The 16001-nt window shown below is 33.0% G+C and overlaps 1 protein-coding gene across 1 annotated transcript in view; it reads left to right on the top strand.

Annotated features, from left to right (window-relative positions):
* The window catches only part of ryr2a (ryanodine receptor 2a (cardiac)), a 129300-nt gene that overhangs the window by 33874 nt on the left and 79425 nt on the right, over positions 1–16001 (top strand). Inside the window, 11 exon segments of the mRNA XM_048170330.1 lie at positions 268–380; positions 608–707; positions 782–878; positions 7929–8003; positions 8668–8824; positions 12205–12348; positions 12350–12370; positions 12768–12889; positions 12994–13177; positions 14443–14578; positions 15319–15414. Coding sequence (XP_048026287.1) covers positions 268–380; positions 608–707; positions 782–878; positions 7929–8003; positions 8668–8824; positions 12205–12348; positions 12350–12370; positions 12768–12889; positions 12994–13177; positions 14443–14578; positions 15319–15414 — 1245 coding nt within the window.

Genomic DNA, 16001 nt, shown 5'->3' with positions numbered 1-16001 from the left:
TGAACAATATATAAATAATGTTTTTGTTCTTATGTTTTGAGAACATTAGTAAAAACCAGATAACTTTGAACAATTGTTTTATTAACGTTACTGGAAGTACATTTGTTAATAACATTCCCTGTTAGTTTTTTCTTATAAAACGTGCTCCAGTAATCTCCAAAAAATCTTTTTTTTGCAGTGTGTGGCTCCTCATGTTCTCTGACTCATGATGTAATGCCTGTAAATGATGTTTATAGATTTATAACGACACGTGTGTTGCGTGTGCAGGTGAGGCATGTTGGTGGACCATCCACCCGGCGTCCAAACAGAGGTCAGAGGGCGAGAAGGTGCGGGTGGGTGACGATCTCATCCTGGTCAGCGTGTCGTCTGAACGTTACCTGGTGAGTTTGAACACAATCAAACCCTCACGGCTTCTGATGTTATTCCAGGATCTCATTAAAAAGAGGAATAAATGTGAGAAATGCTAGTAATAGTTTCAGATATCGTTCAGAATAGTAAAAGCTAGACGTGAGATTGTGTAGTGGCTGCTGCTCCAGTTCACTGGATCTTCTGTCGTATTAAATCACTTCAGTGTTTGAGTGACTCTGGTCGCGTGTCTTTGTTCCAGCACTTGTCGTATGGTAACGGCAGTTTGCACGTGGACGCGGCTTTCCAGCAAACGCTCTGGAGCGTCGCGCCGATCTGCTCCGGCAGTGAAGTGGCTCAGGGTGAGTGAGAACTCGACTGAAACGTCTCACTGCTTTCCACTTCCTGTTCATTTACTCAGCAACGTGTGTTTCAGGCTTCCTAATTGGTGGAGATGTTCTGCGGCTGCTGCACGGTCACATGGACGAGTGTTTGACCGTCCCGTCAGGAGAACATGGAGAGGAACAACGCAGGTCAGGATTACCGTTCACTGATATACAGGACTGTTTTTTTTAATGTTTTTTTAAATGTTTAGAAACTTTTTCTTGGTTATGTTGAGCGTTAAGGGAACATTTTTGAATGTTCTTTGAACGTTCTGAAACAAGTAGTAACGTTTTTTTTTAGGACCAAAATGTTCCATGATTGATATATAAATAATATATTTGTTCTAATGTTTTGAGCACATTTTAAAGACTAAATATCTTTGAATGAAGTTCATGAAGTGCATATGGGTTTTTGAAGTGTGCTTTTTCTTGTTGGATGAAAAATAGTTTGTTGAGAAGCACTGGTGTGGGTGATCTGTTTGTGTCGTGTGTATCTGGCATCTGGTCCACTGATGGTCAGCGCTGTGAGTTGAGGTTGATTAAACACTCTTGATGGTTTTGGTTTCAGCGCTCTGAGGGTTTCAGTCATCTTCTGAGGTTGACAGCTGTGGTCTGATGTTGGCATTCCTGTGAAGAGCTCAGAGATCTGGACAGTGTTGGGGAAAATTACTTTTAAAAGTAATGCATTACAATATTGCTTTACTCTCTAAAAAGTAACTTATGTTACTTAGTTATTATTTTATGGAAAGTAATGTGTTACATTACTTTTGCGTTACTTTTTCTCACCCGGCTGAGGCTCGATCTCTGTTTAACGCTATAATGCATTCAGCAACATAGCCTTTATAACACACACCTTCATTTTCTTTTAAAAACACATTTAGAATATTGTTATATTCTGACCACTTTATATTTCCTGACTCCTTCCTCTGTTCTCATATTTTGTCATCCAGCATCATTGCCCAATAGCTCTTCTCTTCCGATACATAATTAATGTTAAGTTCATGAAGCATTCATGTCTAAGTGACTGTGTTATGGAGAAGCAAGAGAATTTTAATTCAGAGTTTAAAAAATGTTTAAGCAATAAATTAATCAGAAAAGTTTTTTTAAACAGTAACTGGAATATTAATGTGTAATGCATTACTAGTCATGTCAAAAAAGTAATCTGATTACGTAATGCTTTTACTTGTAATGCGTTACTTTACTCGTTTCATCAAAGTATTCTGATTAAGTAATACATGTTACTTTTAATGCGTTTTTATACTCATTACATCGCAAAAGTAATCTGATTACGCAATGCACGTTACTTTTAATGTTACTTTACTCGTTACATCAAAAAGTACTCTGATTACGTAATGCATATTACTTGTAATGCATTTACTTGTTACATACAGTAAAAGTAATCGATTAAGTAATGCATGTTACTAGTAATGTTACTTTACTCCTTATATCAAAAAAGTAATCTGATTACATAATGCATCTTACTTGTAATGCGTTACTTTACTTGTTACATCAAAAAAGTAATCTGATTACGTAATGCACGTTACTTTTAATGTTACTTTACTCGTTACATCAAAAAAGTACTCTGATTACGTAATGCATGTTACTTGTAATGCGTTTACTCATTACAAAAAAGTAATCACTTAAGTAATGCATGTTACTATACTCTATATCAAAAAAGTAATTGATTAAGTAATGCATGTTACTTGTAATGCATTTACTCATTACAAAAAAGTAATCGATTGAGTAATGCATGTTACTTGTAATGCGTTACTATACTCAGTTTTATCAAAGTAATCTGATTAAGTAATGCACATTACTTTTAAAGTGTTTCTTTACTCGTTACATCACAAAAGTAATCTGATTACGTAATGCATGTTACTTGTAATGAGTTTACTCATTACAAAAAAGTAATCAATTAAGTAATGAATGTTACTAGTAATGTTACTATACTCTTTATATCAAAAAAGTAATTGATTAAGTAATGCATGTTACTTGTAATGCGTTTACTCATTACAAAAAAGTAATTGATTTAGTAATGCATGTTACTTGTAATGTTACTTTACTCGTTATATCAAAAAAGTAATCGATTAAGTAATGCATGTTACTTGTAATGCGTTACTATACTCAGTTTTATCAAAGTAATCTGATTAAGTAATGCATGTTACTTTTAAAGTGTTTCTTTACTCGTTACATCAAAAAAGTAATCTGATTAAGTAATGCATGTTACTTGTAATGTGTTTACTCATTACAAAAAAGTAATCAATTAAGTAATGCATGTTACTAGTAATGTTACTATACTCTTTATATCAAAAAAGTAATTGATTAAGTAATGCATGTTACTTGTAATGCATTTACTCATTACAAAAAAGTAATCAATTAAGTAATGCATGTTACTAGTAATGTTACTATACTCTTTATATCAAAAAGGTAATCAATTAAGTAATGCATGTTACTAGTAATGTTACTATACTCTTTATATCAAAAAAGTAATCTGATTAAGTAATGCACTTTTAAAGTGTTACTTTACTTTACATCAAAAAAGTAATTGATTAAGTATGCTTTACTGTAATGCATTTACTCATTTACATCAAAAAAGTAATCGATTGAGTAATGTTACTATATGTTTTATCAAAGTACTGATTATAATGCACATTACTTTTACTTTACTCGTTACATCACAAAAGTAATCTGATTACGAAATGCATGTTACTTGTAATGCGTTTACTCATTACAAAAAAGTAATTGATTTAGTAATGCATGTTACTTGTAATGTTACTTTACTCGTTATATCAAAAAAGTAATCGATTAAGTAATGCATGTTACTTGTAATGCGTTACTATACTCAGTTTTATCAAAGTAATCTGATTAAGTAATGCACATTACTTTTAAAGTGTTTCTTTACTCGTTACATCAAAAAAGTACTCTGATTACGTAATGCATGTTACTTGTAATGCGTTTACTCATTACAAAAAAGTAATCTATTAAGTAATGCATGTTACTAGTAATGTTACTATACTCTTTATATCAAAAAAGTAATTGATTAAGTAATGCATGTTACTTGTAATGTGTTTACTCATTACAAAAAAGTAATCAATTAAGTAATGCATGTTACTAGTAATGTTACTATACTCTTTATATCAAAAAGGTAATCAATTAAGTAATGCATGTTACTAGTAATGTTACTATACTCTTTATATCAAAAAAGTAATCTGATTAAGTAATGCACATTACTTTTAAAGTGTTACTTTACTTGTTACATCAAAAAAGTAATCGATTGAGTAATGCATGTTACTTATAATGTTACTTTACTCGTTACATCACAAAAGTAATCTGATTACGAAATGCATGTTACTTGTAATGCGTTTACTCATTACAAAAAAGTAATTGATTTAGTAATGCATGTTACTTGTAATGTTACTTTACTCGTTATATCAAAAAAGTAATCGATTAAGTAATGCATGTTACTTGTAATGCGTTACTATACTCATTTTTATCAAAGTAATCTGATTAAGTAATGCACATTACTTTTAAAATGTTTCTTTACTCGTTACATCAAAAAAGTACTCTGATTACGTAATGCATGTTACTTGTAATGCGTTTACTCATTACAAAAAAGTAATCAATTAAGTAATGCATGTTACTAGTAATGTTACTATACTCTTTAAATCAAAAAAGTAATTGATGAAGTAATGCATGTTACTTGTAATGCGTTTACTCATTACAAAAAAGTAATTGATTGAGTAATGCATGTTACTTGTAATGTTACTTTACTCGTTATATCAAAAAAGTAATCGATTAAGTAATGCATGTTACTTGTAATGCGTTACTATACTCAGTTTTATCAAAGTAATCCGATTAAGCAATGCACATTACTTTTAAAGTGTTTCTTTACTCGTTACATCACAAAAGTAATCTGATTACGTAATGCATGTTACTTGTAATGCGTTTACTCAATACAAAAAAGTAATCAATTAAGTAATGCATGTTACTAGTAATGTTACTTTACTCTTTATATCAAAAAAGCAATTGATTAAGTAATGCATGTTACTTGTAATGCGTTTACTCGTTACAAAAAAGTAATCGATTAAGTAATGCATGTTACTTGTAATGTTACTTTACTCGTTATATCAAAAAAAGTAATCTGATTACATCATGCATCTTACTTGTACTGCGTTACTATACTCAGTTTTATCAAAGTAATCTGATTAAGTAATGCACATTACTTTTAAAGTGTTTCTTTACTCGTTACATCACAAAAGTAATCTGATTATGTAATGCATGTTACTGGCAATATGTTATGCTACTTTACTCATTTTGTAGTTGAGGTCTAATGGTCAGGCGGACTTGTAACCCGAATGTCGCGGGTTCGAGTCTCAGTACCAGCAGGAAATGTAGGTGGGGGACATTACTTGTAATGCTTTTTGTGTTACTTTACTTGTTACGTCAAAAAAGTAATCTGATTACGTAATGTACGTTACTTGTAATGCGTTACCCCAACACTGGATCTGGATATATATTTGTCCTCGTATCTGAAGAGAACAAATCAAAACAGGATCAAAACTGTGTCAGGATCAAAAGTGTCTAATGTGCGGAACAGAATGAAAAGATCCTGGATGAGAAGTTTGTTATAGTAGAGCAGAAATAAGATCTTGACTATCATTATAAGAGGGGGCTTGAAATGCAGAATATGAAGCCTTTAACATCTTCCTCTAGTTTCTGTCTCAGTGCTGGTTCTGCAGATGCTGAAGTAGGACGTTCACTCGTTCTTCAGTAGAAACAGAGGCTCAGATGAGAGTCTCTCGGGTCTCTTGGTGAAGTTATATGAGACAGAATGAGATCTCGTGTGACTGTATGTGTGCTGCTGTAATTACAGAAACACCTGTCCTCTCTGGGACATCAGTGGATATAAATGTGTTATCATGTTCTTATCTCTACAGCAAAATATTCAACCCAGAAAGAACTGTTTCAGTTCATTGAGAGATACAGATTCCTCCTAAAATTCATTCAACAGACACTTAATCATTACAAATAAAATTAAAACTGTATAATATAATCTGGAGTCTGCAGTGGTTAGTTTAGCATGTGAGTGTATAATGTGATTATATATATAAAATCTACAGTTAGGGGCGATATATTGATGTTTATGACAGGGTTTTAGTTAAAACAAATGAAGCAACATCATGAATATCAGAATTGTTTTTGCATTTGGAAGATGCTTTTATCCAAAGTGACTTGCATTACAATGGATCAGTTCATGCATTCCCTAGGAATCGAACCCATGACCTTGGCGTTGCAAGCGTCATGCTCTACTCTTTGAGCTTTTAAATGTTTAAATCACTAGTTAGTATGAGTTTAAGCACCTCAGCTTCACATATAAGAAGTCTGCTGATTTTCTCTTTAACTTTGTTTCTCGTCACCGGCGGCCTTGAGCAAGTCACGTCTGCTTTTGACTGCATGAATTCAAAGAAGGTTTCTCTGTATCCATCCTTCCATCTCTTTTAACTCAGATAAGAGATGTTGTTGCATTAGTGTTACGCAAGCGTGTTGTGAGGAGTGCTGCATTGTGGGATGTGTGTAGGTGTGTGTCTGTGTGTGTGTGTTTCTCTTTCATTGGTGTATAAAGCACAGTAGTTGAACCAGAAACGCTCCCAGTGCACATCATGTTCCAGACACTGATTGTGATTCCTCAGACTGCAGTTTTAGGTCAGATGGACACATCGCTCTGAATGATGTTGTCTTAATAATCATTGTGTGTTTTCACATTTTTTGCACGTCTGCAGTCTCAGCTCTGCTTCTCAACCTTCAGCTGCCTTCAAGAATCTCACATAGAATATTAGTGTTTTAATGTGGTGGGTTTTTTGTGTTTTACTGCACAGGAAGTGATGTCATTATATGTGTAAATTAAGGGATATATAATTAGTAATATATATAATATATGCCTTCTGGGTATTTTTACCTTTCATGAGGGCTTTTTTAGAGCCATATAAAATTGTGTGAATCCATAATAAAATAAAATAAAATAAAATAAAATAAAATAAAATAAAATAAAATAATAAAATAAAATAAAATAAAATAAAATAAAATAAAATAAAATAAAATAAAATAAAATAAAATAAAATAAAATAAAATAAAATAAAATAAAATAAAATAAAATAAAATAAAATAAAATAAAATAAAATAAAATAAAAAAATAAAAAAATAAAATAAAATAAAATAAAATAAAATAAAATAAAATAAAAAAAATAAAATAAAATAAAATAAAATAAAATAAAATAAAAAAAGGTGAAAATGTGGGTCCTTTTGGGAAAACCTGATATTATTGCACAACAAAGACTGGACATTAAAATAAAAAATAATAAAATAAAATAAAATAAAATAAAAGTGAAAATGTGGGTCCTTTTGGGAAAACCTGATACTATTGCACAACAAAGACTGGACATTAAAAAAATAAAAAATAAAATAAAATAAAATAAAATAAAATAAAATAAAAGTGAAAATGTGGGTCCTTTTGGGAAAACCTGATATTATTGCACAGCAAAGACTGGACATTAAAATAAAAAATAAAAAAATAAAATAAAATAAAATAAAATAAAATAAAATAAAATAAAATAAAATAAAATAAAATAAAATAAAATAAAATAAAATAAAATAAAATAAAAGTGAAAATGTGGGTCCTTTTGGGAAAACCTGATATTATTGCACAACAAAGACTGGACACTGTAAAATAATAAAAAAAAAAAAAATAAAATAAAATAAAATTAATAAATAAATAAATAAATAAATAAATAAAAATACTTCAGTTGAATAATTTAACAGTTATTATATTTATAATTTTGTATATACGTATAATAAGTATAATTTGACTATCAGAACAATTATGACTATTAAATATAAAATCCGATCAACACCGACTAGAAAGGTAAATACTGTTTTAAAGTCCTGATGCTGATCTCTAATATCTGACATCTGCGTTGGACGACACACACCACTAACACACACTAGTTTTGCATCATTAATTCTGTTATTTTCCTGTTTATTTGAAACAATCTGTACTGTGTAAAGCTGACTTGACTAGTCAGAAATGAAGTTTTGAAGTATTTTTCTCTGAGCTCTGCTTCATTTGTTTAAAGCAGAAATGGACAGATATAGTCTGATATGACCTCTTTTATTCAGTCTCTCGTGTTGTTTTCTCTCCTCCAGGACGGTGCATTACGAGGGTGGAGCCGTGTCCATCCACGCCAGATCCCTGTGGAGGCTGGAGACGCTCCGAGTCGCGTGAGTGAACGTGTCCTGATTCAGTGTCACATGATCCTTCAGAAGTCATTCTAACTCCAAACTTTTAACTGTTGGTTCTCACTTACCACGTGACTTGAAACAAAAAACGCAAAAGTCACATTCTGATTTCATGGGTCTTTCCTGTGAACGGCCATCCCATGATGCTGCAGTGATGATGTCATCAGGTCTCGGGTCGGTCGGATGCGTTCCGTCACGTTTGACCCTTCTGGCAGCAGCAGCGCTTGTTCCCACGAAGCCTTTAATTACACACTGCAGGACGCCTGACTAAAAATAATCGGAGGACGCTGAAGTTGGAAGCGTTTTATCAAAGTGGCATTTTGGGGTTGGGGCCAAATTCTGGAGCAGGAGCCCAGCAAAGTTTTAATTTTTCAATCGAATGGTTTTCATCATAAGCATCAAAGTATTTTTTCTCATGCTGTTCCAAACCTGTATGAATCTCTTGAGCCGCTGTTTGTCATGAAAGCACACAGTGATCAGCTCCAATTCACCATCAAAGCATCATAACACATGACTCATGCGCTCTATATATAAGTCTTCTGAAATCCAATGATGCTTTGTTTGTGACTGAACCAACACTGATGCTTCCACTGCTCATCTCTACTGCAGTGCATTGTGGGTCTGTCTGACACGTGTGTCTGTGCAGGTGGAGCGGCAGTCACATCCGCTGGGGTCAGCCGTTTCGCTTGCGTCACGTGACCACCGGGAAATATCTCAGCATGATGGACGATCAAGGGCTCCTGCTAATGGACAAGGAGAAAGCGGACGTCAAATCGACGGCTTTCTGCTTCCGTTCCTCAAAAGTGAGACTCCTGATGACTCATTATCAGATCACTTCATTTGCATATGAGTGACAATGTAGATTAAGTTCCTGGATTTGAATTTGTGTCGAGGTACTGTAGCAAACAGGATTGACCACATAAGAAAAATCATGCTTTAGTAAATCATAAATAATAAAAAAAAGTCAAAATTATGACATGCTAAGTCATTGTTATTAGTTAAAAAGTCTAAATTATGATATAAAATGTCATAATTGGCACAGAAAGTCAATTTCGACTTTTTGTCATAATTTTTGGCTTTTTTGTCATAATAATGGCATAAAAGGTCAGTTTATTTAGTGTCATGATTTCAACTTTTTGTCAAAATTTCGACGTTTTGTCAGTTTCAACTATCTCATAATTTCGACTTTTTTGTCACAATTATGACATTAAAGGTCAGTTTATTTAGTATGTCATAATTATGACTTAGTCATAATTTCAAATTTTGTCATAATTTCATAATTTTGACTTTTTTATCATAATTATCATAATTTTTGCTTTTTTTTGTCATAATAATGGCATAAAAGGTCAGTTTATTTAGTATGTCATAATTTCACATTTTTGTCAAAATTTCGACTTTTTGTCATAATTTCTGCTTTTTTTGTCATAATAATGGCATAAAAGGTCAGTTTATTTAGTCATGATTTTAACTTTTTGTCAAAATTTTGACGTTTTGTCATAATTTCGACTATCTCATAATTTCGACTATCTCATAATTTCAACTTTTTGTCATAATTTCGACTATCTCATAATTTCAACTTTTTTGTCACAATTATGACATTAAAGGTCAGTTTATTTAGTATGTCATAATTTCAATGTTTTGTCATAATTTTGACTTTGTCATAATTTTGACTTTTTTATCATAATTATGACATAAAAGGTCCATTGACTTAGTATGTCATCATTTCAACTTTTTGTCAGAATTTAACTTTATTCTCATAAATATGATTTAGTATAATTACATCATCAATTATGTCATAATAATGGCTTAGTATGTCAATTTTGACTTTTTTGTCATAATTATGACATAAAAGGTCCGTTGATTTAATGTCATAATTATGAGTTAATATGTCAAAATTTTAACTTTTTGTCAAATTTTCGACTATCTCATAATTTTGACTTTTTGTCATAATTTAAGCTTTATTATCATAATTATGATTTAGTATGATATAATTATGACTTGTGTCCGTTTCAACATAGTATGTCATAATAATGGCTTAGTATGTCAGAATTTCTACTTTATCTCATAATTTCGACGTTTTGTCATAATTTCAACTTTTTGTCATAATTTCGACTATCTCATAATTTCGACTTTTTTGTCACAATTATGACATAAAAGGTCCGTTGATTTAATGTCATAATTGTGAGTTAATATGTCAAAATTTTAACTTTTTGTCAAATTTTCGACTATCTCATAATTTTGACTTTTTGTCATAATTTAAGCTTTATTATCATAATTATGATTTAGTATGATATAATTATGACTTGTGTCCGTTTCAACATAGTATGTCATAATAATGGCTTAGTATGTCAGAATTTCTACTTTATCTCATAATTTCGACGTTTTGTCATAATTTCAACTTTTTGTCATAATTTCGACTATCTCATAATTTCGACTTTTTTGTCACAATTATGACATAAAAGGTCCGTTGATTTAGTATGTCATAATTATGACTTAGTATGTCATCATTTCAACTTTTTGTCAAAATTTAACTTTATATTCTCATAATTATGATGTAGTATAATTAATTACATCATCAATTATGTCATAATAATGGCTTAGTATGTCAATTTTGACCTTTTTGTCATAATTATGACATAAAAGGTCCGTTGATTTAATGTCATAATTATGAGTTAATATGTCAAAATTTTAACTTTTTGTCAAATTTTCGACTATCTCATAATTTTGACTTTTTGTCATAATTTAAGCTTTATTATCATAATTATGATTTAGTATGATATAATTATGACTTGTGTCCGTTTCAACATAGTATGTCATAATAATGGCTTAGTATGTCAGAATTTCTACTTTATCTCATAATTTCGACGTTTTGTCATAATTTCAACTTTTTGTCATAATTTCGACTATCTCATAATTTCGACTTTTTTGTCACAATTATGACATAAAAGGTCCGTTGATTTAATGTCATAATTGTGAGTTAATATGTCAAAATTTTAACTTTTTGTCAAATTTTCGACTATCTCATAATTTTGACTTTTTGTCATAATTTAAGCTTTATTATCATAATTATGATTTAGTATGATATAATTATGACTTGTGTCCGTTTCAACATAGTATGTCATAATAATGGCTTAGTATGTCAGAATTTCTACTTTATCTCATAATTTCGACGTTTTGTCATAATTTCAACTTTTTGTCATAATTTCGACTATCTCATAATTTCGACTTTTTTGTCACAATTATGACATAAAAGGTCCGTTGATTTAGTATGTCATAATTATGACTTAGTATGTCATCATTTCAACTTTTTGTCAAAATTTAACTTTATATTCTCATAATTATGATGTAGTATAATTAATTACATCATCAATTATGTCATAATAATGGCTTAGTATGTCAATTTTGACCTTTTTGTCATAATTATGACATAAAAGGTCGTTGATTTAATGTCATAATTATGAGTTAATATGTCAAAATTTTAACTTTTTGTCAAAATTTCAACTATCTCATAATTTTGACTTTTTGTCATAATTTAAGCTTTATTATCATAATTATGATTTAGTATGTTATAATTATGACTTGTGTCCGTTTCAACATAGTATGTCATAATAATGGCTTAGTATGTCAGAATTTCTACTTTATCTACTTTAACTATTTTGTCATAATTATGTCATAAAAGGTCTGTCGATTTAGTATGTCATAACTTCAACTTTTTGTCAGAATTTCGACTATCTCATAATTGTGACTTTTTATCATCATTTAGGCTTCATTATCATAATTATGATTTAGTATGTTATTCCATTTCAACATTATATGTCATAATAAAGGCTTAGTATGTCATAATTTTGACTTTTCATCTCATAAATATGACTGTATAATAATCCTTTGCATTGTTTTGCCATGATTGATCTATTGAAACGAATTTAGAGAAATATGATCAGAAATGTGTTTTGCATATCAGGGATTAAAATATCATTTTTATTATTCATAATTACGTTTATAAATTAATACACATTTTACATTTACATTTTTGATGAACCGCAACTGTTGAGCTAATATCTCAAATCTCAGCTATCGTTCAGCTCTGATCTGATAAATGCAACCATAAGGCATGAAGATATTAAGATCTCTGCTCAGGCTCGATTGAGTGTTTACCCATGATCCTCTGCTCCCTCTCCTGCAGGAGAAGCTGGACTTTGGCCTGAGGAAGGAGGTGGATGGGATGGGCGCCCCGGACATCAAATACGGAGACTCGGTCTGCTACATCCAGCACGTGGACGCCGGACTCTGGCTCACATACCAGTCTGTGGACGCCAAGTGTGCTCGGCATGGGCGGCGTCCAGAGGAAGGTGAGGACGAACATAACATGTAGGAGTGGGCGTTGACACAAATCTCACGATTCGATTCCATTTTGATTCACAAGCTGGTGATTCAGTTCCAATATCGATTCGATTTGAGATATATATCAGTTTCAGTAAGTGAGAATCAATTAAAATCAATATTTTCAATCCATCCCTACACAATAATGGATTTATATGAAAGCGTTTGAGAGGATGAATGTGTGTGTCACTGTGAGTTCGCTGTGATGGATTCATTCATATGTGACGCGTGACGCCCTTGAGCTGCTTTGAGTGAGATTCATTACAGACGTGTCAGACTCGCACACCCTCATCATTACTGCAGACTGACGCTCTCCACCACATCTGTGTGGATGATGAATGTAACGCACTGATGTGTGTGTTTCAGGCCATCATGCATCATGAGGGTCACATGGATGACGGATTGACGCTCTCGCGATCGCAAAACGAGGAGTCGCGCACCGCCAGAGTCATCCGCAGCACGGTGTTCCTGTTCAACCGCTTCATCAGGTGACACACTGTTGATCTTCAGAATCAAGGCAGTGATGCAGCCGATCATGAACCAAACATCATTCTTATCTGTTAACGCTCCTCTGCTTCCTCCCTGAGCTCAGGGGTCTAGACACTCTGAGTAAGAAGGGGAAGACGTCCACCCTCGATCTGCCCATCGAATCGGTCAGTCTGAGCCTTCAGGATCTGATCGGATACTTCCAGCCTCCCGATGAGCACCTGGAGCACGAGGACAAACAGAACCGACTCCGAGCGCTCAAGAGCAGACAGATCCTGTTCCAGGAGGAGGTGCGGATCACATCGACACACACAACATCAACTTACAGCCGTTTTGATCAGAAATCTTGGAGATAATTCTGTTATCTGCTGAGTATCTGTGACACTTGTACCCATAAAACCACAAGAGCAGATCTCCAACACTAATCTGCTCACACTACAACATACAGAATTATTTTGGATCCTGCTAAAAATAATATCATAGGATATGATTTCAAACTGCTCAAACGTTTCTCATCAAATCAATTTATAGCTCGAGACGCTTAAAGGATTAGTTCACTTTCAAATTAAAATTTCCTGATAATTTACTCACCCCTATGTCATCCAAGATGTTCATGTCTTTCTTTCTTCAAGTCGAAAAGAAATTAAGGTTTTTGATGAAAACATTCCAGGATTTTTCTCCATATAGTGGACTTCAGTGGTCTCCAAACAGATAAAGGTCAAAATTACAGTTTCAGTGCAGCTTCAAAGAGCTTTAAACGATACCAGACGAGGAATAAGAGTCTTATCTAGAGAAACCATCACTCATTTTCTAAAAAAAAAAAAAAATTTTTTTATACGTTTTAACCATAAATGCTCATCTTGAACTAGCTCTCTTCTTCTTCTCTATTTAGAATTCCAGCAGTGTAGACACTGCTAAGTGTATTACTGCCCTCCACAGGTCAAAGTTTGAACTAAATTGTCATATACAATATACTAGTGCAAGTATATAACTATTAGTTCAAACTTTGACCTGTGGAGGGCAGTAATACACTTAGCAGTGTCTACACTCCTGGAATTCAAATATACAAGAAGAAGAGAGCTAGTTCAAGATGAGCATTTATGATTAAAACGTATAAAATTTGTATTTTTTTTTAGAAAATGAGTGATGGTTTCTCTAGATAAGACTCTTATTCCTCGTCTGGGATCATGTAGAGCTCTTTGAAGCTGCACTGAAACTGACATTTGGACCTTTATCTGTTTGGAGACCCCAGTGAAGTCCACTATATGGAGAAAAATCCTGGAATGTTTTCATCAAAAACCTTCATTTCTTTTCGACTGAAGAAAGAAACACATGAACATCTTGGATGAGTAAATGAGTAAATTATCAGGAAATTTTAATTTGAAAGTGAACTAATCCTTTAATGGATGATTGATTTCTGGCTCATTTTTATTTCTCCTGAGGGATTTTAGGAGAAAGGTTTAAGACGATGTTGATATTTCAACTGCAAGCTCAACAGTCTCATGATCTGTGAAGGAGGAAGTTCATGCATGAGTTCATGTGTGTGTGTCTCTAGGGAATGATCAACCTGGTGCTGGAGTGTATCGATCGTTTGCATGTCTACAGCAGTGCGGCTCATTTTGCAGACGTGGCCGGTAAAGAGGCTGGACAATCCTGGAAGTCCATCCTGAACTCCCTCTACGAGCTCCTCGGTATGATCCATATTTCATCTGCATACATCAATATTCGTTGTAAACCTGCTGACTGTGACCCCATGAGCTCAGATGTGTCTCAACCGTGTTCTTCTGCACAAGAGAGGCAGACTTTATTCACAATGACGTACTAGTGCACTACTGACAGTCAGTGTTGGGCATGTTACTTTAAAAAAAGTAATTAGTTATAGTTACTAGTTACTTCTCACAAATCTTAACTGAGTTACATCATTATAAAAGTAACTAATTACCAAGGAAAGTAACTATTACTTTAAAAAAAAAATCAAATATGTCAATTATTAACTTGGATGCCCCCAATATTAAATATGTCTAAAAATAAATTATTATTTGTTTAATGTTATGTTTTAAATTCATCTATTTGATTATGAAAAGTGAACAGCATGAGTAAGATAGGATGCATCATACGATGCGCAATATATCTGGAGTCATGGAGTGGGTCAGACATGATTTTGACCACTTCATTAAGTTTTGTTTTGTAGAAAGCCTCTCTTTAAAGTGAATTTCGTTTTGTAAAACTTGTATCTTAATTTTAATCAATGTTTCATCAACGAATTGCCTGAATTTAATAAATAAGAAGCAAATATAGCAGAAAATATCATCATGGCGCCGGCGCGATCACTTGCACGTGAACTGGAGTGCGTCTTAGAACCGAAACTCAGCTGAATGTTTTTATCATTCTCATCATGTGATCAATCATCCGTTTGTCTGTCTGTCTGTAGCTGCTCTGATCAGAGGAAACAGGAAGAATTGTGCCCAGTTCTCCAGCTCTCTGGATTGGCTGATCAGTCGTCTGGAGAGGTTGGAAGCGTCGTCTGGTATGTAAAATGTAATGCGTGTATGATGAGTGTTCACTGTACAGGTGTGTTCAGGTAGACAGTCGGAGTCAGAGGTAACGTGCACATCAGTCATGTGATGAATGATGAGAACCTGAGAGCTTCAGCTGTAAAGAACCATGATGGATTCACGTTCATGTGAATCGATTCATTTAGGCTGAGTGAGTCAGTTGTCTGATAGTTCATAGTTATCAGGACTCAAAACACACCATGCAAGCACTAGTGACCAGCAGGAGTGAGCACACTAACTGTTCGCGTCACAATGTCATTATATTAGCAGCAGATGTCATTTCTTATAATGAGTGAATCATTACTGAGTTCTGAGGTGATGATGCTTGTGATGTGTGTGTCGTGATGGTTGTGTTGTGAAGGTTATGATGTGATGGATGTAATGTGTTGTTGTGATGATTGTGATGTGTGTGTTATAATGGTTGTGATGTGTGTGATGTGATGTGATGGCTGTGATGTGTGTTGTGATGTGTGTGTTGTGATGGTTGTGTTGTGATGGTTGTGATGTGTGTGTTATGATGTGATGGTTATAATGTTTGTGTTGTTATGTGATGATGTGT

The sequence above is a fragment of the Megalobrama amblycephala genome, linkage group LG20, assembly GCF_018812025.1.
Source record: "Megalobrama amblycephala isolate DHTTF-2021 linkage group LG20, ASM1881202v1, whole genome shotgun sequence".
Taxonomy (NCBI): domain Eukaryota; kingdom Metazoa; phylum Chordata; class Actinopteri; order Cypriniformes; family Xenocyprididae; genus Megalobrama; species Megalobrama amblycephala.
The sequence above is the reverse complement of the archived record's forward strand: the minus strand, read 5'-3'. Positions and strand labels throughout refer to the sequence as shown.